The sequence below is a fragment of the Microcaecilia unicolor genome, chromosome 5 (assembly GCF_901765095.1).
Source record: "Microcaecilia unicolor chromosome 5, aMicUni1.1, whole genome shotgun sequence".
Taxonomy (NCBI): domain Eukaryota; kingdom Metazoa; phylum Chordata; class Amphibia; order Gymnophiona; family Siphonopidae; genus Microcaecilia; species Microcaecilia unicolor.
Genome location: NC_044035.1, coordinates 83,282,553 through 83,310,344, shown reverse-complemented (window position 1 = coordinate 83,310,344; position 27,792 = coordinate 83,282,553). Strand labels below are relative to the sequence as shown.

General features: G+C 44.1%; 1 protein-coding gene across 2 annotated transcripts in view; it reads left to right on the top strand.

The window, feature by feature from the left end:
- KIF20B (kinesin family member 20B) overlaps positions 1-27,792 on the top strand; it is a 274,317-nt gene that overhangs the window by 213,081 nt on the left and 33,444 nt on the right. For both annotated transcript variants that reach the window (XM_030203051.1, XM_030203052.1), the window contains exons 24-25: positions 14,491-14,616; positions 14,922-15,064. In XM_030203051.1, the coding sequence (XP_030058911.1) occupies positions 14,491-14,616; positions 14,922-15,064 (269 nt within the window). The remainder of the gene's footprint in view (positions 1-14,490; positions 14,617-14,921; positions 15,065-27,792) is intronic.

The window sequence follows — 27,792 nt, the reverse complement described above, 5'->3', positions numbered from 1 at the left end:
GATTATCAGGGTAATCATTCCTACAGTCTTGGCGATGTGGGTTATCTAGTGAGGGGAGGTCACTCGGGCGCCTGCGGTCTCTCTGTGGCTGTCGTATCTGCATCCGGGAGACATGCAGCGATGGGGAGTCTGAAGGAGGTTGACGGTATTGACTATGAGGACAGTGCCGGCATGGACATTCCATGGCGTTATGTCCCAATCGGTGGCTGGGAGTAGGTTGAGAGCGACAGTCCCGGCACTGATTGTTAATGCTAGGAGCATTGAATTTATGTGGAATGGGTGAATCGCCTCTTGCAGGGGGCCGTCTACTAGGTCGTGGATTAAGATTCACCTCACCAGGTATCAATAACGATGTCAGATCGACAGTGTCTGGGATCACGTAATCAGTGATAGTCGATACCCATCTACTGAGAATCTGATAGTGGAAATGACGGGTGGAATCGGGTGTGTATATGTAAATAAAGTTTAATAACCTTTGCAAAGTTTTGGTATTAAAAGTGCCCTTACGGGGCCACGAGAGTCCAGGCTGAAACTTATTCCAGGAATGCCATATTTGGCAAAACTTTATAAGATTTATGTGGTCTCCTGGGAAGTGATTTATCACTCTCTCAAGAGGCAGCATAATGAATTGGGTACCAGAACTCTGGTATGGTAGAACACTGATATCTGGGTTGTATCAAATAATATTGGCAAATCTAGTCTTATAAAACACTTATATCACTACTATCTGTTACTAAATTCGAATATACAATGGCAAGCTTCATAGTAACACATGCAATAAATGAAAATATACTCACGATTCGTGCAATGTAATCTCCAGGGCAGAAAATTAATAGAGAAAGAGGACAGTTGGCGGGATCACTACGCCCTTTTGAACTCTCGGTGGCATAGGGAGGTCAACCGCAAAATAGAAAGGATTGTTCCAGAAAGTCCTTACCAGAGATTTGAATAGATGTCAGATCACCAGTATCTGGTGTTGGTTGCGGAGAGGAAGATATGACATAATGGGTAGTGAACAACATCACCCAATATGTATAACCACGGGACCTAGTGAGTAAGTGGTCTACAAATGAGCTTCAGACCTGTAACATGCTATAGGAAAAAAATGAACTATTGTAATAATATATATATTGACCAGACCTAGAACCTGGTACAAGGTCAGCGGATCAAAGAGCAGCTTCAGAGATAACAGGGAGATCTTGAAATGATAATGTGCTAACAGTGTACAAAAACATGCGATGATTATTCTGATAGTAGAACATGCAGAGACATAACACATTCATACTCATGCATCTGCTAATGTACTCCAACATAGGGACCCAAAATAAAAATTACTAATTGGCGGACAGTTCCACGCTTTGACCACAAGTGACATTAAGAGAAAGCAAGACAAAAATTGTAAACAGAAATATGCCTAGAGAGACAGTACAAAAGTAAATAAATACGTAGTGTCAGCTATTATATATTTATACTACTCTACCCCTAATTAATGAGAACTACTCTCCAGAGTGTGCTTCTAAAGACAGGAATAAATCTCGGTTTCTACTGCCTGCCAAGAATTATCTCGGTTACGATCGGCCACGGGCTATAACCCATGATAGAGCCCCTAAGAAGGGACGTTGCAACCACTCCCAAAAAGAACCCATAAAACCCGCGAATAAGGTCTTCTGAGTCGAAGAGCAGCGGACCACTGGATTTCCGCAGATTAGGAATCTTCTCTTTTACAACTAACCTCTCCAATGGACCTACAGTGGTTTGGAATGTTTCTCGTTTACAACAAAACACTGAGAAATTTAAGGTGAGGAATTTTCTCTGTTACCACAAACCCAACTAAAACATTGAAAGACTAGGAATTTTCTCTGTTACCACTAACCCTTCAAAAATATTGAATGCCCTAGTCAACTAGTCCAAACTCGCAATGAAAAGCGTCAGACGTCTCTATATTGCTCCCACGGTCATCTGGACTAGGTAACTCATATGTGGGCAATAAAGCCGAATCCGCAGGCCACTCCGAAAATGGAATGGAAGTCTGCTCCTAGTAATTGTGATACCGTCATCCATTGAAGGGTTTGCGGCCCTCCAATGGGTGTAAGTCCCAGGCATCGGTATCGAACCCAATGATTATAGCGTGACACAGGTATTTAAGAAAGGTAGAAATAAAGAGTTGAATAAAAGGGAAGAGCCCCTGAAATAAACTGCAACGATAGTGAAAATAAAATTAATCAGGTTAAAAGAAAATTGAAAGAAAGATTTATGACTCAACACATGTAAGCTCTTCGGGTAAGGCACAGTCATAAAAAGAGCCTTTAGTTGGAACACCTTAGTCAGGACAAAAAATGTGAAAAATTCCACGTTCATCATTCACTAGACAATATATTTTCCACTCAACAAACCAGGAGAAGGAAACTCAAAAGCATTAGAGCGGAACAGTTACAATAAGAAAGCCTGTAATACAAGGGCAAACAGTACAAATAAATTCATTCATACCTGTAGTAAAAGAAGAAAACTATTTAGGAAAGATAAGTGTATATGAAATTATATGATAAAAACTGGGCCTACCTAATTTGTAATGTAAGGCAAAAAATAAGCTGTAAGGGTAGGTTGGGAGCTGTATATGGTGGGAACCAACATTGTAAAGGCTTAATAGAAAAGCCTGTATTTGACATGTTTTAAATGATGCTGCTAATTAGATTTCTCTTTGGAAGGCCAAGACCTTTTATGGTTACAATGGCTATCAACTGTTTATACCCAACAATCCTATCCTGGAAGTCAGTGGAAAGGTGTTCATACATAACATGGAAACAAAATATAGACTTTAAACAAGACATGAAACTACTACATACTATAATAAGAGTAACAGGGGATAACCATATATGTTACTGAAACACCGATTTCAACAAAAGGCAAGAAAGGCATTGTAACATGTGTAGTCCAGAGCTGTACCCCTAGAATAAATGAAATAAAGGAAAATACATATTAAATGCTTTTGGGGCGGGTACCAGATAGATTGGAAGTAGCATCTAAACAGGAAAATATAATAAATTGTGGTGCAAATATCACAAGTTAATAGCCATAAATATGACAAATTAATAAACCCGAATGCGATGGCAGGAAACTTCTGTGCCTAAACAGGTGAAAGGGGGAAAAAAACAAATTAAAGCATGTGATTCTTACACCAAGATACGGCATAAAACATACATACTAGTCAGTGATTGGAATGATATGTGTAAATGATGACAAACAGAACAGCTGCAGCATTAGAAGGAAAGAAAAGGTGGGTTGGGTTATAAAGAAACAACAGGAAATAACTTGAGATGTGAAGCAACGCTGTATTATCATGGCACGCAGCCATCATCTTCTCAAACGGCAATCTAAATTTCATTACTACCATTACTACCAGCATATTGCTTGATCTTGTTAAGTAAGGGTTAATTTTTCTAGCTTCCGGACTAAGGCTTCCTAGACGATTACGACAGGATTTATGTGCTAAGAAGCATTGTAATGTGATCACAGGAAACCACACTAGGACAAAGAAGGAAAAAGCTGGTTTTTTTAAAGGGGAAAGTCAAGTAATGTATGTTTGAAGAAAAGATACTCTTTTAAAACTTTGTAAGCACATGGTGTAGCACAATAAGGTCTATCAAGCTGTCAATTGCAGCACAAAAATAAAGAAACCTGTCTCGGGGTTAAAATCATGACTCAGAGACAGAATGAGAAAGCCTTTGTTTAAGGGAGATGGAATGAAATAGAGAGCAACACCCAAAAGTCAAAGCAGTATGAGCAGTGAATATTGGGGAGTGGGAGATAACGTCCTAATAAAATGACACAAAGGAGGAGAAAAAAGTATGCCCTGATAAAAGGAGAATGCAGAGTAAGACTAAGATACAGTGAAAGCCAAGAAATACATCCGTACATTCTTACATGCTCAGAAGTGCACTTACAACGGACTTGGCAGCATGAGGCATGAAAAGATAAGTCATTTTACAATTATGGTGCCTGCTTAAGGAACCAATTTTGAGGGGAAACCGGAGTTGAAAGATACCTGTGTAAAAGACTGTTGTACCACTTCAGCATAGAACAGGGACAAAAACGAACGGAAAAGGGGGGGAAAAAAAATCACTTTTTGAGCTTTTAAAAATAAACCGTAGAGCCTCCTCTGCCGAAGCAGTACTGGACTGATAAGGCAGCTAAAGTGGGCAATCTTCCCAGATTCTCATGTCCTTGGGATAGTAAATTACAGCACTTGTTAGGGAAAACCTTTAAAAACTACCGAAAGAAATGGCAGTTACGGAAGCCTGGATAAGGATATTAAAAAAATGTGAGAAAAAGGGGTTTAGAACTTACACCTCTTCGAACGAATTTAAATAGATTTACAAAGGCAGAATCGAAGCCCAAGAGGGAGTATATATCAAATATGACAGTTACTAGTAATGTAATAAGCTTTGATCCGGAAAGAGAATCAAACCTCACACCACATGGGACTGAGAAGGAGAAAGAAAAGTTTTCTAGGAAATCCAAAAAAAAAAATGATTTCTGGTTTGCACAAGAAGCTAAAAAGGTGTATGTAAGGTATTAAGTTACCCCAATTGGTACCGTGCGGGCCAAACCCTTATAAATTTTACACGGACCACAGACATATAGTGTAGGAGTCGGTAGAGCACCAGAGCAGGAGGGCAGGGAGGATTCTTGTGGCAGAAAAAGGGGGACAAGAACAAAATGTTGTGGAGGAAGGGATTCAGATTGGACTTAAGGAAAGAAAAATGGCTATGGGGGTGGGGTGAGAGCACAGGACTGAGCAACTGTGAAAAAGAGCAATCAGTTGAACTACGCAGTAAATAATAAAGATTTTGACAGGTGGAAATGAGAAATAAGAAAAGCAGAGATGGAACAGGATAGTTCACACAAAAATACAATTCAGACAGAGTGCAAAGACACACACAAAGATACAAAAGGAAAAAGAACGAAATAAGAGATACTACGCAGTTATTCATGCTGCACTATGAAAAAGAGCCGAGAAAAGTGTGGACAGGAAGGGGGGGCTGTGGGCTGTTAGAGGGAAAGCATAGTGCAGAAGACTGAAAGAATACTTAGAGAGATAAGGGGAAAAACAGCAATTGGACGACGGCAATCAGCTACAAAGTTGAACACCGTAATTACTGTTTTCAGCAAAAAAGAAAGTTGTAGGAAGTCCAAATAGAAAGAATGAGGAGGAATAGAGTCGCACACACAGAGTGAAGGCAATAGTAGATGTGAAAAGGTGGGGGCTGTCTGTCAGTTTTGAAGAGTGGTTATAAGAACAGAGAATTCAAAAGGATTTTAAGGGAGAGAGCAATTTGAAAGCGTGCTGTTCTCCTAGAGTAAAGGGACTTCCCCCGATACGGGAACATACAGAAGAGAAAAAAGCAGGATTAGACCCAGGGGATTAATAGGAAGAGGTAGGTAGAAGAAGTTAGGATGAAGGAGAACAGGAAAAGGGATTGGGGAGGAAAGTAAGGTCGACAGAAGAAGAAAGAACAGAATAAGAACAGGGGAACAGGGATTTGAAAAGGAGGGATTAAGACAGAACACAGGGTGGGATGTGAAACAGAAAAATGCGCAATCTCTAAGGATTGTTAAGCGAGAATTGCTAGCATAAAGACCAATCCAAAGATTTTGAACATTGAAATAAGCTTACAGCAAAACCCAAATCGCAGTCGCCTGGATTCGTTGTTATGCACCATTCACACAACAAGCACAGTCCTGCGCACATCACGCAAATCAAAGAGACGGACAGGATAGAAGAAATTTAGGGAAGCAAGTGTGTTAGTTCAGCGCAGGGCGTGAAGACAGCAAGAAAGTAAGATAGAGGTCAGAAAAAGTGTGCAAGTTTAGTGCTAAAGAAGGAAACCTTCAAAGAACAAAGGAAGAAGACAGGAAAATAGAAGAGTAGGTAAAAGACAGGGGTAAGAACAAGAAAATTGGACAGAACAATAGTGCCCAATACCCCTGAAGTGGGCAGTGTCCGTGATAGGGAGAAGGAGAAAAAAGAAGAGGAACAAAATGAAGGAATAACAGCAGGGAAAGATAAGAGAAAGAAAACATAGAACCTTTGAACGCACAAAATTAAGTATCCCCTCTTGCGTTCAAAAGAAGATAAAGAAGGTCAGCGAGTACTGTCAGCGTTCAGGGCTCACCACTGTTTTTATTCACCTCTTCTTATAGACCTCTTTCTGACTCCGTCACACGGGGGACTAAAGGTACTTAGTTCATACAGTGGTGGAAATAAGTATTTGATCCCTTGCTGATTTTGTAAGTTTGCCCACTGACAAAGACATGAGCAGCCCATAATTGAAGGGTAGGTTATTGGTAACAGTGAGAGATAGCACATCACAAATTAAATCCGGAAAATCACATTGTGGAAAGTATATGAATTTATTTGCATTCTGCAGAGGGAAATAAGTATTTGATCCCTCTGGCAAACAAGACCTAATACTTGGTGGCAAAACCCTTGTTGGCAAGCACAGCGGTCAGACGTCTTCTGTAGTTGATGATGAGGTTTGCATACATGTCAGGAGGAATTTTGGTCCACTCCTCTTTGCAGATCATCTCTAAATCATTAAGAGTTCTGGGCTGTCGCTTGGCAACTCGCAGCTTCAGCTCCCTCCATAAGTTTTCAATGGGATTAAGGTCTGGTGACTGGCTAGGCCACTCCATGACCCTAATGTGCTTCTTCCTGAGCCACTCCTTTGTTGCCTTGGCTGTATGTTTTGGGTCATTGTCGTGCTGGAAGACCCAGCCACGACCCATTTTTAAGGCCCTGGCGGAGGGAAGGAGGTTGTCGCTCAGAATTGTACGGTACATGGCCCCATCCATTCTCCCATTGATGCGGTGAAGTAGTCCTGTGCCCTTAGCAGAGAAACACCCCCAAAACATAACATTTCCACCTCCATGCTTGACAGTGGGGACGGTGTTCTTTGGGTCATAGGCAGCATTTCTCTTCCTCCAAACACGGCGAGTTGAGTTCATGCCAAAGAGCTCAATTTTTGTCTCATCTGACCACAGCACCTTCTCCCAATCACTCTCGGCATCATCCAGGTGTTCACTGGCAAACTTCAGACGGGCCGTCACATGTGCCTTCCGGAGCAGGGGGACCTTGCGGGCACTGCAGGATTGCAATCCGTTATGTCGTAATGTGTTACCAATGGTTTTCGTGGTGACAGTGGTCCCAGCTGCCTTGAGATCATTGACAAGTTCCCCCCTTGTAGTTGTAGGCTGATTTCTAACCTTCCTCATGATCAAGGATACCCCACGAGGTGAGATTTTGCGTGGAGCCCCAGATCTTTGTCGATTGACAGTCATTTTGTACTTCTTCCATTTTCTTACTATGGCACCAACAGTTGTCTCCTTCTCGCCCAGCGTCTTACTGATGGTTTTGTAGCCCATTCCAGCCTTGTGCAGGTGTATGATCTTGTCCCTGACATCCTTAGACAGCTCCTTGCTCTTGGCCATTTTGTAGAGGTTAGAGTCTGACTGATTCACTGAGTCTGTGGACAGGTGACTTTCATACAGGTGACCATTGCCGACAGCTGTCTGTCATGCAGGTAACGAGTTGATTTGGAGCATCTACCTGGTCTGTAGGGGCCAGATCTCTTACTGGTTGGTGGGGGATCAAATACTTATTTCCCTCTGCAGAATGCAAATAAATTCATATACTTTCCACAATGTGATTTTCCGGATTTAATTTGTGATGTGCTATCTCTCACTGTTACCAATAACCTACCCTTCAATTATGGGCTGCTCATGTCTTTGTCAGTGGGCAAACTTACAAAATCAGCAAGGGATCAAATACTTATTTCCACCACTGTATATCAGGTTCTGTATAGTTTCTCTAACCTCCATTGTCACCCAATCATAAGGGGGTCTGTTCTGGGGTGGCATTAGGAGCCGTAATTGAAAACTAATTCCCATAACTACTCTTTCTGTCCAAAACTGAGTATCACTTGTATGTGATCTACCTTAGGCTAAATGTTAGGTAAAGAGAAGATAGAATCAATAAAAATAGAGACAGAGATAGGTTTAGATAGATAGGTACATTTTATTTCTTACCCAAACACAAGTCTTCAAGTTGATACAAATACAGACATCAGATTCTGGTTTCAGCCGCACAGGGCTTCGCCGTCTGACTGAAGCTTTGGAGAAGACTCTCTAACCAAGCCAAAATCTTCCTTCTTTTATACTCTATCCTCTCCATAGAAGTGAATGGTGAGATACCTAGCTAATATTTCGCATTTCTGAGAGCATACTTTCCCATGCTGTCTGCTGTCGGATGTGCCCACCTCCTTCCGTTCTCAGCTACTGCTAATTATCAACATGTTTTGGGAAGCGTTGAGATAACAGTTTCACATCTTCCGGCTGCAATACTTTTCATACCATCTCAATACCTTTCATACCATCTCATGAACTCTGTATTACCTCTGTATCATTGTATCATCTGCTTTTTTTTTTTCAGATTCTATTAACTTGCAGGGAGAGCAAGTCCTTGCTCAGCCAGTCATAGATTTTTAAACCTAGCTGGTATTTTTACAGCCTGAGTCCTAAAATCTGGCCTTCCACCCTTCCGGTGGGCATCTTGCTGTAGTATAATTATAGTATTTCATGGTTAACCATGTCAAAGGCACTGGACATGTCGAATTGTAGGAGGAGTATGTTGTTACCAGTTGCAATTGCTTGTTTGAATGAGTTCATTGCGGACACTAGAACAGTTTCGGTGCTATGATTTGACCGAAATCCTGATTGAGATTCGTGCAGAATTGAGTGATTATTTAGGTATTCAGTGAATTGTTTCATCACTATGCCTTCCATGAGTTTGGTTATAAGTGGAATAGATGCTACTGGGCGATAGTTGGTTAGGTCCATTGTGCTTTTCTTAGCATCTTTCGGTAGCGGAGTAAGTAAGATGTTTCCTTTATCCGTGGGGAAGAGCCCATTTTGAAGCCTGTGATTTACGTGGTTCGTGAGGTCTGTTTTGAATTGTTTGGGTGCGGATCTTATTAGACTATTAGGGCAAATGTCCAATTTGCATTGCGATTTGGCATATTTTCCGAGCCAATGTGAGATTTCCTTTGATGAGAGCATGTCAAAGTTGGTCCATGATCGATCTGCTGGGCATTCCCCGGGTTTTGGGTCTAGACATTCAAGTATGTTTGTGTAGTCCATTATATTGGTATGTATCATGCGTCTGAGCTTTATGATTTTTTCTTTGAAGTAATTTGCAAGGTTGGTTGCTGATGGGGTATCTGTGTTGTTGGAGGTAGCCGTAGTAGTATTTAAGAGATTGTTTACGAGTGAGAAGAGTTTGTGTGTATCCTTGTAGTTTGGTCCTATTTTGGTTTTATAATATGTCCTTTTAGTTTGATAGTGTATTTGTATTTTCTTTGTAGTTGTTTCCAGTCTTTGAGTGTGATTTCGTCTTTTTTCTTGTTCCATGCTCTTTCTAGTCTTCTGACCTGTGTTTTTAGTTTTCAATTCTTCGTTAAACCATGGTTTTGAGTTTTTTCTATGTGAGGTGGCTGCTCAGGTTTTTGGGGGCAAAAGTTATATGTTCTATGCTTTTCCTTCTACTTTGGTACTTTATTACTGGATTTTTCTCTAGCTGGCAAGGCTCTTATTGGCTAGCTGGGGTTGCAGTTTTTTTCTCAGTCTCCACCTGCTGGAAGGCGTACACAACCCATCAGTGACGTTCTGGGCCGGTCCGGAGGGACTAAAGGAAAGCAAATTAGCAGGTAAGGCCTAATTTACCCTTGTTCGCTTCATGAGAGGTTTGCTTTTATCAAAGCCCCCGGTCAGACCTCCATCAGTGTCATGGGATCTCAACGTCGTTCTCACCCAGCTGATGAAAGCTCCTTTTGAGCCACTGAATTCCTGCCATCTGAAGTACTTGACCTGGAAGGTCATTTTCTTGGTGGCTGTTACTTCAGCTCGCAGAGTCAGTGAGCTTCAAGCCTTAGTAGCTCATGCTCCTTATACCAAGTTTCATCATAACAGAGTAGTTCTCCGCACTCACCCTAAGTTCCTTCCTAAGGTGGTGTCGGAGTTCCATCTGAACCAGTCAATTGTCTTGCCAACATTTTTTCCCCGTCCTCATACCCGCCCTGGCGAAACAGTTTACATACCTTGGACTGCAAGAGAGCATTGGCCTTTTACATGGAGCGGTTGAAGCCCTTCAGACAGTCCGCCCAGTTGTTTTTCTTTCAATCCCAACAGGAGGGGAGTTGCCATCGGAAAACGCACAATCTCCAATTGGCTAGCAGATTGCATTTCTTTCACTTACGCCCAAGTTGGGCTGACTTTCTAGGGTCTTGTCACGGCTCGTAATGTTAGAGCCATGGCTGCGTCAGTGGCCCACTTGAAGTCAGCCTCCATCGAAGAGTTTTGCAAGGCTGCGACGTGGTCATCAGTCCACACATTCACATCTCACTACTGCCTTCAGCAGGATACCAGACGCAACAGTCAAGTTTGGGCAGCTGGTGCTGCAGAATCTGTTCGGGGTTTAGAATCCAACTCCACCCCCCTAGGCCCATTTTGATTCTGTTCCAGGCTGCACTCTGTTAGTTCTTTTTGGTTTCAGGTCAAACTTTGTCCTTGTCGTTGCGAGGCCTAATTGGCCAATGTTCATTGATTTGGGTGAGCCTGGATGCTAGGGATACCCCAATTGTGAGAACAAGCAGCCTGCTTGTTTTCTGAGAAAGCGAAGATACTTACCTGTAGCTGGTATTCTCCGAGGACAGCAAGCTGATTGTTCTCACAAACCCGCTCTCCTCCCCTTTGGAGTTATTATGGTTGTTCTTGTTCATATGCGTTTTGATTAAACTAAGGAGAGAAGCTCGTGCGGCAGGCGGGAAGCCATTTGCGCATGCGCAGTCCATCCTGCTCGCGTGACGAACTTTCCCAAAAATCTTCATTTTTGCTGGCAAAACTTTTCTTCCGGTTCCTGGGCCACCGTGGACAATGACGACCCAATTGTGAGAACAATCAGCCTGCTGTCCTCTGATAATACCAACTACAGGTAAGTATCTTTGCTATATTCCTCTCTGGGGAGCAAATAGTTTCAGTATAGCCCTAGCCATCATATGGCTTGAATCTGGAGTTTTCCGCTCTGACACTGTTCTAATATTCTAGGAAAAGTCTTAGAATTCCCACCAGTATAGTGTCCCTTTGGGTTTCTCCTGAACTTGCTTTTTCACTAGCCCCAAGGTGATGATCATTTGGGCAACAATGGGCATCAGCTCCTCCTTGCAGAAAAGACCAACCTTTTTGACACTGTTTTTAATTATCCTTCTCTAGACCCCCGCAGGACCCTTACCCACGGAGGTGCACAGAGGGTTTGTTCTTCAAGGATCTTGTTGATCAACCCCTCCCTAAACCTCTGTGATACCCCATTCCATGGTGTTATGAACCGGGGTTCTAAGGAGCGCCTCCGATCCCAGAGATGTAGGGGGGGCTGACAGAAGGCGCAGTTCAAATCTAATTCCCATGACCACAGCTTTCTGTCTTTCTGGATCTAAGTGAATCTTTGGCCATTTATGTTCCCACATGAAATCTATGTGAGTGAGAGAGAATCTTACTTGTGTGTGTAGTATTCTGTGGAACAGGTGGAGGAGAGAGAAGAGATTGAAACAGAGACTGGAGCAGTTTAGTGAAAGAAATAGTCTTTTATTCTCACCCAAATCAGGACTTCAAGTTGGTATAAACATCAGACACATTCTGGGTTCAACCGGCCAGAGCTTCGCCTTCAGAGATTTGGTGGGGAAAGAATCCGATTTTAGCTCAGATCTGCATTTCTTATATAGTATTTTGTCCCCATACAAGTCAATTGGAGAGAGACTTTTTTTTTCTATTCTTTCTTCATCTCTGAATCATACTTAACCGCAGGTCATTGCCCACCTGCCCCTCCTTTCTAAGATTTCTTCATAATGCCAATTTCAACACTTGTAAAACTTCTTTCCTAATATTGAGAGAGATCTGTGTCTTTGTAGCTTGTGACTCTGGGAGCCATTTTACAAAGACAGACTCCATTTTAAGAACCAAGCTTTTTACCATTTTTGTCATTATTTTCTACATCTTAAGTGTTACACTCAATTTGAAAGTTGTACCAGGTTTCAATAAGACTCGCCAAGCAGTCCTGCTCTTGCAGGCTCTCTGCTATAAGGCCATCAGCTGATTATCAGGCCTAGTCAGTGCTTTTCAGTTGTTTAAGATATGTAACTTGGCCTACCACTATTCCAGTGGATGGGTCTCATGCTGGGACACATATTAACAACACCCACCCCCTTTTTTTTTTTTTTTTTTTTTTACGAAGTGAGAGCTGTCTCTTCCCTTCCTCCAGCTTCTAAGAGCCTGCCTCACTGTTCTTCCTCCTCACCTTTAAGGTGCCAGTCAGATCTCACCAATCCCATGAGACACTCTGGTGTGTCTCCTCTCTTACTAATCTGCTCTCCCAGGGAACTGTCCCTTAAGCTTTGCAAGTGACTGAAGAACTGCAAGGCTTAGGAACATCAATGCATGCTTGGAAAGATGTTTTGGTCTTACCTCGGAGAGCGGCGTGTATATTGATGATATCATCAGTGTCGTCATGCTATCTGTGGACAACCCCTGTTATGGATAAGCAACATTGCTTTCTGAAGGGTCTTAACTGAGTTTTCAGATAACCAAAAATATACAAATTGACCTGGTCACAAATTCAAATATATTTTTTTGTTGCTTGAATATTTGTTGGGGGATATCCTGACAATTGGTTATTTTTGAGTCCTTTGAGGTTTGGTGATGGCCATCTCTATGGTAGACCGTGCTATTTTTATCCCAGCAAAGAAAATGATAAACAAGAAGTGAATGCTTATACATTACTTACTGGTACCCACATCATAGCTGGGATTAAAACAGCATTAGTAACTTTTTAAAATGTATCTAGTAAATAAGCGATCGATATGGTACGTTCGCATTCTGCTACTTTGCTAAGAAGAAACATTTGAAAGCCTTTAAGTGGGCCACCATTAAGGTTCTAAATCAGTACACTGCTGAACAGAAATAATACTAATAGGCACAGAAGTTTAAAAAAGAAAAAATTAATGATTTTGAGAAAATTTCATATTACTATTGTTTGCAAAGGAAGAAATATGTTCATTGTTTTCCTTGACTAACTACCAGTATAAATGATTAATGCAGACAAATTTTCTATCAAAATATTGGTGCATGTTCTCTGATATGATTTATTAATGGTTGATTTAATGTCCAGTGGAACTCTCCCCACACTATATAGAAATAGGATTTGACATCTAAGATTTTGCCATGGATACAGTGATTGGTAAGATCCTCCAAGTGGGTATTAGGAGTAGCGCTAAGGCATTATGTGATACCATTTATTCAATGGAAATATTTAATCTGTTTGAAGCTTTTCTTAGATTCATAAATGCAGCATCTAAGTTAATGTGGACCCTACTGTACTATTGTTAGAACCCCATATGGCTAACACCGATGCATGTAAAATTTGACAAAATAAATGAGGAGGTATTTTTTTAAAGAGTATATAATCATATTTAAGTTTGTACCTAAGATCTAAGACCTAAAGAAAGCTGCATAGCTAACTTGCTTCCCATCTCCTCTCCCCCCCCCCCCCCCCCCCCCCAAAAAAAAAATCCAATCATTACTGCTGTTTTAATTAACTGAATGTTGAATAAATGATCAAAATGTTCTTGATTTGCTTCTCAACATCTGATCATCACTTCACAAAGAAGCATCCTGTTTTTGGTCAAGTATGATAGATGTAAGACAAAAAGGAGGGGAGGGATTTTTTGTTTGTAATAGTAATGATAAAGGTTCATGCAGTTGTTCTGTCTTCCTGAATGAATGGTTGCTTTCCTGTTTTTTATAAATTTTGGGCTAGGCATTCTAAAGTGGAGTGGAGGAGTAACCTAGTGGTTAGTGCAGCAGCCCGAGAACCAAGGGATCCGGGTTCGATTCCCACTGCAGCTCCTTGAGACTTTGGCCAAATCACTTAATCCTCCATTGCCCTAGGTACAAAATAAGTACCTGTATATAATATGTAAACTGCTTTGATTGTAACCACAGAAAGGTGGTATATTAAATCCCTCCCTCTTTCCCTTAAAGTGTGCTACCATATTCACATGTGTTATCAGAAAACGGGTCCTTGTGCATAAAAGGGGGATCTTCAGTAAATAAGTGTGTGATTGTGTTTTAATAAGTCTAGTCCTTTAATTGTATTACTAATATAAGAGATGATTAGAGCGGAGCTTTTTTCCTGGAAAATGGCTGAATAGATTGTTTTGTTGTAACTTGGAGAGCAGTCTCTTGCTAAGTGAGTATTTTAGGTTTCAAACACATCTAAGTATTATAGTACTTCATTGTGATTTTCTTTTGTTGGTAATGGTAAAACCAAAATTGGAATGGAAGCTGTCATAATAGCATCTGAAATTCATTATTTCTTTAAATACTTAGACCTACATGCAAAAGAAAAATTAGTTGAAGACATGCGGTTGACACTGATAGAACAAGAACAGACTCAGATGGAACAAGATCGGGTGCTTGAGGCCAAAGTAGAAGAGAATACAAAATTAGCTGTAGGTAAGTATTCATACTGTATCTTAGAAACAAAAAACCCCCTTTAAAATATACTGATTTTAGTTTGATTTATGTTTGGTTCTAAACAAAAAGCAGTTCTTCAAACCCTTTCCATTTCTTTGCTTGTTGCTTTATCATTAATTTAACAACTATAAACCATATAATTTTCATACTAATTGATAGTGCTTATTATCTCTACATGAGGCCATCACTGAAGCTCATTTGTCTCTGCATAAGAGGAAAATGTACAATTGTCATGTGTAATGAAATCAATTATAACAGTGTACTGCTTTCTGTAATCTGTTCAGAATTGAAAGGTTTTAAACAAAGATACAAAGAGCTGGAAAACTTCAGGAATAATGGAGAGTCTACGAAAGCATATGCAGGACAAGAAGCCAGTAACGCTGAAACAGTTAGTACAGAAATGATTATGCTACAAAATAAATTGAAGGTAAGACGTTTCTAATGTGATATGTATATGTCTTGTTTCCCCCACCATCTCTACAAGATGACACCAGTTAAAATCTCTCTCATGCATATTCATTGTGGATATCCTGAAAACCTGGTCTGCCTCCTCGAGGACTGGAATGGAATAGCCTTCTCTAGACCAGAGTTTCCCAACACGTGGTACGGGTATGCGGTGTGCAGCTCCCCCCCCCAAACCCCCCCCCCCCTCATATTGGTCCCTCCTTTTGCTGTCTGCTTTGCCTCCATTTTGCTCCTCTAATTCGCGATGACATCCCTTCCTTTCTAGAGGACAAGCAGGCTGCTTGTTCTCACGATTGGGTGACGTCCGACGGCAGCCCCAGGATCGGAATATCTTCCTAACAACAAAGTTTGCTAGGCACATGCGCGAACCGTGCATACGTGACTGTCTTCCCGCCCGTAGCGTGAGCGTGCTCCCCAGTCTCTTTTTCCGCGGTTCGGAACGGCTGTGTATCGGTCGTTCTCTGCCCCAGAGAGGCCCGCGCTGCGTTCTTCGCCGCGTTTTTTTGCTGATTTCGGCTCGTTCATCCAAGTACTCCCGTGTTATTTTGAAAAAAAAAAGTTTGTTTTTCTTTACTTTTTAGATTTTTCCCCGTAAGTTTCCTTTCTTTGAGCGGCTTTTTTCACCGCCCGTACGGGTTTTTTCCTTCTTTTGGTGCCTTTTTCCGGCATCATCGCATTTGACCTTGCCGGTGCGATTTTTCTGCCCATGTCCTCGAAGCCTGCCAGCGGCTTCAAGAAGTGCACGCGGTGCAACTGGACGATCTCGCTCACTGATAGGCACGTTTCGTGTCTTCAGTGTCTCGGGGCTGGTCATCGCCCTAACGCCTGTACTTTGTGCCTCCAGCTCAAGAAGAGGACCTAGGCGGCGAGATTGGCTCAGTGGAACATTCTGTTCGGAGCCTTGTCCGGTCCTTCGACGGAGCCAGCGGTACCAAGGTCATTGCCGGTATCGATGTCAGCGTCGGAGTGTGCATTGACGTACGGAGTGCAGGTGATGGCTATCCAGAGATCCCACACTGGTAGCAGTGAGCCATCGAGTGGGTCTCCACCTGCCTCGAGGGCTCCTGCGATGCAGGCCCCCGGGACCGACCACCTTCGGACCCGGCCCCAAGGAGACGTTTGGATAACACGTCTTTGTCATCGGTTACCTTCCCGCCACGGTACCGAGAGCTCCAGGACACTGAGGGATTCGGTACCCATGAAGTGTCGATGCCGGGAGGACCGTTCACCCTCCATACAGGAGGTGTCGATGCGCTCTGCTCCGGACAGCCCGGTACCGCCTCCTTGCCCCAGGCAGGTTCTGACTTCGTCGCCGGTACCGGCCCCACTGTCTTGCTCGACAGCCACTCTGGATGAGCGCCTCAGAGCCATACTTCCGGAGATCCTGGAAGGGCTGCTGCGACCACCTGCTCCGGTACCGTCGGTGCCTGCGCCGCCGGTACCGTCGAGAGATGCGGCAGTTGGCTCCCCGCCCATGGTGAGGACGGCGACACCGGTATCGCTTGCGGCATTGGCTTCCGCTGCCACCCAGGTTGACTCCATGTCGACGTCGCTGGTGGGAGTTCGTCACCGGTGGCGCGGGAGTCGTCTTCTCGGCACCACCATAGGGGACCTAGTTCCTCGGCATCGAGACGGGCTCGGCTTTGGACTGAAGTTCGTGAACTTGTGTCCGATACCGAAGGTGAGGCCTCGTGGGAGGCAGAGGAAGACCCCAGATATTTCTCTGACGAGGAGTCTTGTGGTCTTCCTTCTGATCCCACTCCTTTGCCAGAGAGAAAGCTGTCTCCCCCTGAGAGTCTCTTTCTCGTCATTTCTCCGGGAAATGTCTACGGCCATTTCCTTCCCAGTGGTTACTGATGATGAGCCCAGGGCTAAGATGTTCGAGGTCCTGGACTATCCTTCGACACCTAAGGAGTCCACTGTTCCCCTTCATAATGTCCTGAAGCAGACTTGGCGAAACCCTTAAGTAATCCCACTATTCCCAAAAAGATAGTCCCAGTATCGGATCCATGGGGACCCGGAGTTGATGAAGACCCAGTTGCCTCATGACTCTGGAGTTGTGGATCTGGCTGTCAAGAAAGTTAAGAGTACTAGGGATTGCGCCGCCGGGGCGGGAGTCTAGGACTCTGGACTCTTTTGGGAGGAAGGCCTACCATTCTGCTAGGCTCGTGTCCAAGATTCAATCCTACCAGCTCTACACAAGCATCCACATACGGAACAATGTGAGGCAGCTGACGGACTTGGTCGATAAGCTCCCGTCGGAGCAGGCCAAACCTTTTCATTTTTTTTTCTTTCCTTTATTTATGAGTTTCATTAATACATTTACATTGAATAAATGTTTTGAGAACAAGGATATAACATAGTATTAGTAATATAAAATAGATCAACCAAAAGCCAAACCTTTTCTGGAGGTGGTCAGAGCAGCTAAAGGCGTGTCGCAAATTCCTGTCAGGGGTGTTTATGACACTTTTGATGTTGCGTCCAGGGCCGCTGCTCAAGGTATAGTGATGCGCAGAGTCTCATGGCTGCGTGCCTCTGACCTGGATGATAGAGTCCAGCAGCGGATTGCGGATGCTCCTTGCCGGGGGTATAACATTTTTGGTGAGTGCGTCGCACAGGTGGTAGAACAGCTCCACCAGCGGGACACCGCATTCGACAAGCTCTCCCACCGGACGCCTTCAGCATCTACCTCAACAGGTAGATGTTTTTATTGGGGGCAGGAGGAATGCTCCCTACGCTTATTATAAGCGTAGGTACAATCCACCTGCCCGCCAGCCTGATCAGGCTAAGCCCCAGCGCGCTCATTCTCGTCAACAGCGTGCGCCTCCACAGGCCCCTGCAGCTCCCCAGCAAAAGTAAGGGACGGGCTTTTGACTGGCTCCAGGCGAGCATAGCCGAGATAAGTGTCCGAGCCGGATGATCTGCCGGTAGGAGGGAGGTTAAAGTTTTTTTCACCAACGGTGGCCTCTTGTAACCTCCGACTGGTGGGTTCTCCAAATAGTCCGGCTAGGATATTCCCTCAATTTGATCTCAAGACCTCAAAATTGTCCTCCAGGAGCTCAGTCCTTCAGCTTCCAGCACAAGCAGGTACTTGCAGAGGAACTCTCCGCCCTTCTCAGCGCCAGTGTAGTCGAGCCCGTGCCACCGGGGCAGGAAGGGCTGGGATTCTATTCCAAGTACTTCTTGTGGAAAAGAAAACGGGGGGATGCGTCCCATCCTAGACCTAAGGGCCCTGAACAAATATCTGGTCCGAGAAAAGTTCAGGATGCTTTTCCTGGGCACCCTTCTCCCCATGATTCAGAAAAACGATTGGCTATGCTCTCTGGACTTAAAGGATGCTTATACTCACACTAGTAAAAAAGGCCCGTTTCTTAACGCAATGAAACGGGCGCTAGCAATGTAATGAGTTCCTGCCATTAATGTTTCCACGGTTGTATTCTGAATGTAATTGTTGTTTACATGTGTAAGATTTCTTTATATACAATATTTTTTGTGTAAACTGTGTTACAATGTGGTAAAAGTTTCCTTGTTCAGGCCCTTCAATCGGTTTAACAATCACATCAAAAGAGCTCCTTACTCGTGAGAATGCAACATACAGTTGCCCATGTGAGAGACTGAGAGTGACAGTGTGTTTTACAGACATTGTAAGAGAGTGATACACAGAGTGATTGAGTGTGTGTGTGTGTGTGTGATGTATGTGTGTGTGATAAAGTGATTAAATGTTTGTCTTCCCTTCCGTTCTGTGCTCTTGCCTCCACTGATGTTTATACCTCCCTGTGATTGTTTGTTAGAGATTCAATCCACTCCACTTCCCTCCTCCAAGTTCCGTTCTGTCTGATTGGTTCTTCATTCCTGTGACGTCACATTTGTTTGCTTGGCAACTATGCAGCATTCCGTTTCCTCGACGTGATGGCGGGGACAGTGAGAGCCAATGAAACGCTGAACTACAAACTTACGAACCTTACACTGCCACAGTGCCACAGAGTCAGCTTCAGAATGTTGGAGGTGCTTTTTATTATATAGGATAACTAGTAAAAAAGGCCTGTTTCCGAAACCAATGAAACGGGCGCTAGCATGTGGTTTTTTGTGTGTGTGTATGTATGTCACAGAGTTATTTTGTGTGTGTGTGAGGGTGCGGTGTGTGTGCAGGTTGTTGATGTGTGTTTTTTTTTGTTTTGTTTTTTTGCTTGGGGGTTGGGGGATGTGCTGTGCTGGCAAAGTGGGTTGGATTGGTGTGTGGCTTTGAGGGTATGTTTCTGTTGTATTGTGTGTGTGTGGTTTTGTCTGTCAAGGAGGTTTGTGGAGGGGGGGTCTTTCTGTTGGTGAAATGTAAATGTGGTTGTAGGATGAGTTTTATTATAGTAGATTCCGATACTACAAGCTCACAGGCAGTATCTTCGATTCCGTCTGGGAACATGGCATTTTCAGTACTGTGTGCTACCCTTTGGTCTCGCCTCTGTGCCCAGAGTGTTCACGAAATGCCTGGCAGTAGTGGCGGCCTCTCTGCGCAGACTGGGAGTGCATGTGTTCCCTTATCTCGATGATTGGCTGGTGAAGAACACCTCGGAGGCAGGAGCTCTACAGTCCATGCAGCTGACTATTCAACTCCTGGAGCTACTAGGGTTTGTGATAAATTATCCAAAGTCCCACCTTCTTCCAGTGCAAAAACTAGAATTCATAGGAGCTCTATTAGACTCCCAGACTGCTCATGCCTACCTTCCCGAAGCAAGGACAGACCATCTTCTGTCCCTTGTCTCCTGGGTACGAGCGTCTCAGCAGGTCACAACTCGGCAGATGTTGAGATTGCTCGGCCACATGGCCTCCACAGTTCATGTGACTCCCATGGCCCGTCTTCACATGAGATCTGCTCAGTGGACCCTAGCTTCCCAGTGGTACCAAGCCGCGGGGGGTCTAGAAGACGTGATCTGGTTGTCCACAGTTTTTCTCAAACCCCTGCATTTGTGGACAATTCGCTCCAATTTGACCTTGGGACGTCTCTTTCAAATTCCTCAGCTGCAAAAAGTGCTGACTACGGATGCGTCTCTCCTGGGGTGAGGGGCTCATGTCAATGGGCTTCACACCCAAGGATGTTGGTCCCTCCAGGAGACAGGTTTTCAGATCAACCTCCTGGAGTTACGAGCGGTCTGGAACGCGCTAAAGGCTTTCAGAGATCGGCTGTCCAACCAAATTATCCAAATTCAGACAGACAATCAAGTTGCCATGTATTACATCAACAAGCAGGGGGGCACCGGATCTCGCTCCCTGTGTCAGGAAGCCGTCAGGATGTGGCTTTGGGCCCGCCAGCACAGCATGTTTCTCCATGTATCTGGCAGGCGTAAACAACAGTCTGGCCAACAGGTTGAGCAGGATAATGCAACCTCACGAGTGGTCTCTCAACTCGAGAGTAGTGCGCAAGATCTTTTTGCCTTGGTAGATCTTTTTGCCACTCAGGACAACCACAAGGTCACTCAGCTCTGTTCCAGACTTCAGGCCCACGGCAGACTAACGTCAGATGCCTTTCTTCTTCATTGGGGGAAGGGTCTCCTGTATGCGTATCCTCCCATACTCTTGGTAGGGAAGACTTTGCTGAAACTCAAGCAGGATCGTGGAACCATGATTCTGATCGCTCCTTTCTGGCCGTGTCAGATCTGTTTCCCTCTTCTTCTGGAGTTATCCTCTAAAGAACCGTGGAGATTGGAGTGTTTTCCAACCCTCATCGCTCAGAACGAGGGGGTGCTTCTGCATCCCAACCTCCAGTCTCTGGCTCTCACGGCCTGGATGTTGAGAGCGTAGACTTTGCCTCCTTGGGTCTTTCTGAGGGTGTCTCCCGAGTCTGTCTTGCTTCCAGGAAAGATTCCACGAAAAGGTGTTATGCTTTCAAATGGAAGAGGTTTGCCGTCTGGTGTGACAGCCAGGCCCTAGATCTTCGTTCTTGTCCTACACAGACCCTGCTTGAATACCTTCTGCACTTGTCTGTCTCAAGACCAACTCTGTAAGAGTTCATCTTAGTGCAATTAGTGCTTTCCATTATCGTGTAGAGGGTACGCCTATCTCGGGACAGCCTTTAGTTGTTCGCTTCATGAGAGGTTTGCTTTTGTCAAAGCCCCCTGTCAGACCTCCAGCAGTGTCATGGGATCTCAATGTCGTTTTCACCCAGCTGATGAAACCTCCTTTTGAGCCACTGAATTCTTGCGATTTGAAGTATTTGACCTGGAAGGTCATTTTCTTGGTGGCAGTCACTTCAGCTCGTAGAGTCAGTGAGCTTCAAGCCTTGGTAGCTCATGCTCCTTATACCAAAGGTATAACAGAGTAGTCCTCCACACTTACCCTAAGTTCTTGCCAAAGGTAGTGTTGGAGTTCCATCTTAACCAGTCAGTTGTCTTGCCAACATTCTTTCCTCGCCCTGCTGGCCTTCTATCTGGAGCGGAGAAGCCCACACAGACAGTCCGCCCAATTGTTTGTTTCTTTTGACCCCAATAGAAGGGGAGTGGCTGTCGGGAAACGCACCATCTCAAATTGGCTAGCAGATTGCATTTCCTTCACTTACGCCCAAGCTGGGCTGACTCTTGAGGGCCATGTCACGGCTCATAATGTTCGAGCCATGGCAGAGTCAGTGGCCCACTTGGTCAGCCACGATTGAGGAGATTTGCAAGGCTGCGACGTGGTCATTAGTCCACACATTCACATCTCATTACTGCTTCCAGCAGGATACCCAATGTGACAGTCTAGAATCCAACTCCACCCCCCTAGGCCCAGTTTTATTCTGTTCCAGGCTGCACTCTTAGTTGTTGTTTAGGTCAATCTCAGTTATGTCCTCGCCGTTGCGAGGCCCAATTGACCAATGTTTGTTGTTCTGAGTGAGCTTGGGGGCTATGGATACCCCAATCGTGAGAACAAGCAGCCTGCTTGTCCTCAGAGAAAGCAAGGTTACTAACTTGTAGCAGGTATTCTCCGAGGACAGCAGGCTGCTTGTTCTCACAAACCCACCCACCTCCCCTTTGGAGTTGTCTTTCCTTGTTTTTTGCTTTTCACTGGACTGGGGAGCACGCTCGCACTGCGGGTGGGAAGACGGTCGTGAATGCGCGGTTCGCTCATGTGCACGCGAGAGCTAGCAAACTTTGTTGCTAGGAAGATCTTTCGATCCTGGGGCTGCTGTCGGACGTCACCCCCATATCTTTTCAAAGCTGTCTTAGAGGTTGCCAGTAGCAGGGCAGTGATTCACAGTGTGCTGCTCGTGCCGACATCGGGAGTCTTCTGTATGGCACATCTTCCTGTTTTTGCATAGGCAGGCAGGAAGGTTAGACAGAAGACTCCAATGTTGGCACGGACAGCATGTTGTGAATCGCTGCCAGCAACCTCTAAGACAGCTTTAAAAAGTATGGAGGGAGGGAGGGATGCCATCACGAATTAGTGAAGGAGCAAAAGGTAGTGAAGCCACACCACAGGAGGGGGAGAAGAAATGCAGGACCGATGGTGGGAGGAAGGAGGGATAAGGATAAAAGTTGGACCGATGCTGGATGGGTGGGGTGAAGTAAGGAGAAGAAGAACTGGACCAATTTTGTGGTGGGGGGGGGGGGGGCTGGAGGGAGGGAAGGAGAGAGAGAAATGCTGGACCAATGGAAATGGGGGTAGGCGTAGAGTTGGGCCTGGAGGGAGAAGGAGAAATGCTGGACATGGGTTGGTAGTTGGGGGGGATGGAAGAAGGAGGAAAGCTGGGTTAATGGAGGGTGAGGTAGGGGTAGGAGGAGAAAAGCTGCACAGAGGTGAGGAGAGGGAAAAAAAAGCTGGACCAATGGTTGGTGGATTGATTGGTGGATAGGGAAGAGAAGGAGACAGGCTGTACCAGTGGGGGGGGGGGGGGGGGGGGGAAGAAAGAGGAAAAACTGGACCGGTGGGGGGAAAAGGGAGAAAAGCCGGACCAAATGAGTGGGATGGGATGGGGAGGGAGAGGAAAAATATAGGACCACTGGGGAGGAGGAGAAATGCTAGATGGGAGAGAGAGCATAATGGGGACACGGGGAGGGAAGAGGCAGCAGGATTCTAGATATGAAGTGGGAAAGAGTAGGGAGATGCCGACTATTGAGGGAAAAGAGAAGAAAGGGATAAGAGGGGGTGCTGACTGGGGGAAGGAGAGGAAAAGGGAGAAGTTACATTGTTGGCCAGAAAGGAGAGATGCTGTATTGTTGGAGTTGGGAATGAAGAGGGGACAGGAAGATGATAAGCTACAGATGTTGTTAGTGTGGGAAAGAGTGAAGACATTTGACTACAAGAGTAGGGGTGGAAAGAGAGAAGATGGGCTCTAAGGATGGGAATGGCGAGAAGGAGAGAGGCAAGATGCTGAGCTACAAAAGGTGGAAGGAGAAATGCTAGAACCATGTGGGAGAGGCCATAAGGGGTTGTCAAGGAGGGTAGTGAGTACAGAGTATAAAAATGTGACAATGGGGGGGGGGGGGGACAAAAGAGAATGGGGAAGGAGTGAGATCGAAAATGGGAGAGCTAAGGACTGAGGAGTCGGGAAGTTGATAGGTATGTAAAAAGGAGGAGAACTGGAGAGTGATAGAGGGGTAGTTAAGGGTAAATAATGAATATGTGCCACATTTTTTACCATTCTAAATGCTGGTTTGTTTAAAGTTAATATGCTTCTACTTTGAATTGACTGTATGCCAGAAGAAGGTAATTATAGTAGTGAAATGAGAAAGCAGTTTCATTAACAGCAGGTGATAATGTGCTTTCACTCTGCTTACAGAAGTGTTTCTTTTCTTTCCTTTTCTGCTTGTATTCAGTGGCGTCTAACTTTAAGTTACAACTTGTTAGTATTAATTTAGCTACTGCAATTTATTGTTCTGAGAGGAAGGAGCTCTAACACTCACAATGTATTGTTTACAGATCCTCTACAGCAAATAGGCACTTGCACTTATGGATATATGAAACAGTGCCATCTCTATTATATCTGGGGTTAAAAACAAAGTACTTTTTCATTTTTAGTAGTCTTTCCTGGTCTATTTCCCATTCAGAAACAAGCTTTTAACTTCAGTGAGTCTTTTCCTGGGAAAACTACCAAATCAAAGTTGTTTACCAAATATATTCTCAGTGAATAGTAAACAAAGATAACGCAGCCCAAGAAGAGTTCCAAACCTTCTCTACGATAAAAAGTGCCTGAATAGAGAAAGATAAGTGAGCTTAACCCCCCAAACCCTAAGTATTTAATACTGGAGTGCAGTTCTTATCCAACAAGAGATTTAATCTTATCTCATATCTACTGGTGGAATCCTCCAGGCTGTGAGGTGTACACAGTTACACTCTTTCTGGTGTGTAACTGGGAATGTGACACTTAGACTGTAGAAAAACATGATACCGCCAAGTTTTGGTACCAACCAGTGTAGTCTGAGAAGTAGTTGTGCTCCCTTTATCTATAGACCCGAATTCATAACGCCCAAATAATAACAGAACTAATTGCACAGCCAAGGGAATTGTAAAGAGATATTGTTTCTTTATTTATAATAGGAACAAAATGAAAAGCAAGAATGAAGACAACAAAGGTCTTATCAGAGTAGACGCACATGAACCCTAAGATTGTCTGTCTTTTAGTTTAGCTCCTACCCAAAGCAATACGCAGCAATTACATGGCAGCAATAGAAACTGAATGTTGATGAAGCCAGGCGTCCAGCAGGAGGCAGTGTGTTCCTCATTCAGGTCAGTCAGATGGTAGAGCTGGGCTGCACTTCAGTTGGAATACAAAACAGGCTGTAGCTGGGTTGGTGATGTACCAGCCCTATTGTCCATGCACAGATCCTGATTGGTTCATCTCAGATGTTGTGGCTTGAGGGGCCACAACACTGTCCCACTGGCACCACGTTGAACGGCTTTTTAACTGAGGTCATTGTCAAGTAAAGGTACTTTTCTTGGATGGAAAGGAGCTCAACGTCTGCAACCACCAGTGTGAATTCTCCTTTGTGGTGATGTGATGTGGTTACTATTCTTTTCGTCCTCCAGCAGCAGAGTTATTCTGACCCTGTGGTTACTGTTCCAGTTCTGTAGCCTTGGCCACATTTAGCTGTGTCCTTTTATATGCAAGCTAAGGCCTATGAAGCAATAGGCCTTTGCAGTGAAAGATGAAGTTAGCCAGAGTCTGTATTTTAATATCAGGTTGGTAATGCTGAAAGGTGCCATGTGCTGGGGCCAATTCTGTTCAATGTATTTGTGAGTGACATTGCCGAAGGGTTAGAAGGTAAAGTTTGCCTTTTTGCGGATGATACTAAGATTTGTAACAGAGTGGACACCTGGGAGGGAGTGGAAAACATGAAAAAGGATCTGCATAAGCTAGAAGAATGGACTAAGTTTTGGCAATTAAAATTCAATGCGAAGAAATGCAAAGTGATGCACTTAGGAAGTAGAAATCCACAGGAGACGTATGTGTTAGACGGTGAGAGTCTGATATGTACGGACAGGGAGAGGGATCTTGGGGTGATAGTATCTGAGGATCTGAAGGCGACAAAACAGTGTGACAAGGCTGTGGCTGTAGCTAGAAGGTTGCTAGTCTGTATAGAGAGAGGTGTGACCAGCAGAAGAAAGGAGGTGTTGATGCCCCTGTATAAGTCGTTGGTGAGGCTGCACCTGGATTATTGTGTTCAGTTTTGGAGGCCGTATCTCGATAAGGATGTAAAAAGAATTGAAGCGGTGCAAAGAAAAGCTACAAAAATGGTATGGGATTTGCATTACAAGACTGGAAGCGGTGCAAAGAAAAGCTATGAAAACGGTATAGGATTTGTGTTGCAAATAGTAAGAGGAGAGACTTGCTGATCTGAACATGTATACCCTGGAGGAAAGGAGAAACGGGTGATATGATACAGACTTTCAAATATTTGAAAGGTATTAATCTGGAAACGAACCTTTTCTGTAGATGGGAAGGCGGTAGACCTAGAGGACATGAAATGAGATTGAAGGGGGGCAGGCTCAAGAAAAATGTCAGGAAGTATTTTTTCATGAAGAGAGTGGTGGATATTTGGAATGCCCTCCCGCGGGAGGTGGTGGCGATGAAAAAGGTAATGGCGTTCAAAAATGCGTGGGATAAACATAAAGGAATCCTGTTCAGCAGGAATGGATCCTTAGAAGCTTAGCGGAGATTGGGTGGCAGAGCCGGTGGTTGGGAGGCGGGACTAGTGCTGGGCAGACTTCTAGGGTCTGTGCCCTGAAAATTGCAGATGCAAATCAAGGTCAGGTAAGCACATAAAGTAGCACAGATGAGTTTATCTTGTTGGGCAGACTGGATGGACCGTACAGTTCTTTCTCTGCCGTCATCTACTATGTTACTATGTATATTGTGAAACCACTCAAAATCTCCTAAATGTTGGAATCTTTGGTAAATTCAACTTGTCAATACACCAAACCAAAGACAAAGAACTGGTGGTATGCACTCCATATACCTATAGGAATTCTTCTATATTTTCTATTAGTTACCTAAGGGAGTGTCCGATGAGGAGACGCTATGCCACTAGGCTAAAAAACAATCATTATTGAATGTGCCGGAAGTGGTGTCTTCTGAGGATTCCCAAACATATTCTAGAGTATATTCATGCTTTTGAATCTTCAGATGTTTGGGCTTATGTTATTTTACAAGTACAGAAAATTAATAGAAAATATAGAAGAATTCCTATAGGTATATGGAGTGCATACCACCAGTTCTTTGTCTTTGGTTTGGTGTATTGACTATGTATATTGTGGCATGTAGTGGTGCATATAGTGCCTTTTGCTCCTACACACGATCTTGCCAATTCTAAGTGGAGTAAAACTTTACATACATAATAATTAAAGTAACATCATAAAACAATAAAACATAATACTGAAAACAAACAGCCATTACTATAGCACATTGATGTTATAGACTTCTTGAAATAACAGGGTCTTTAACACAGATTTAAATTCCCTTAATTCCCATAAAGATCTTAATTTTGTCTGGAGTATCATTTCACATCTGTGGACCTTTCATATAAAAGACGGAATTCCTATATTCCTATATTAAACAAAATGAGGGTACATCTACTATATTCGATGATGATCACAGTTACAGGAGAAAAGTGTACCACATAAAACTTTAAAAACCAACATTAACATTTTATAACTGATTTGCAATTCAATAGGCATCCAATGTTTGCGGGTCATGGTGTGTGGATTGTGTACTTTCTTATGCTAGGTAAAGAAAGCGTTGATAGTTAAATCCCTGTCGCCTTTAGAAGCTTATCTGGTGGATTTGGTGTATGATCTGCTTAGGTCCTCGGCCAAGGTAATGTCTTTGGGGGGGGGGGGGGGGTCATTGCAAGGCATTAGCTCTGACTCAGAAGGCATGTCTCCTATGTCAGTGGGCGGATATCTACCTTTCCTTACTCTTGGCAATATTCATAGCAGGCATGCAGAATGTGCAGGCAGATTTCCTCAGCAGGAATTTATTGTATCCGGGGTAATGGGAGTTCTCTGTAGAGACGTTTCAGCTGATCACATCTGCATGGGGGATTCTTGTCCTGGATTTGATGACCACACGAAACAATGCCATTTCCCCCAGATTCTTCAGCAGACAGAATTCTGTTCCGAGGCCATAGACGTCCTGCTTCAGCCTTGGTCATTGAAGTTGCTCCTCTGTCTTTCCTCCATGTCTAATGATCAGCCGAATTGCTTGTCATTGGGATCTGGTGATTC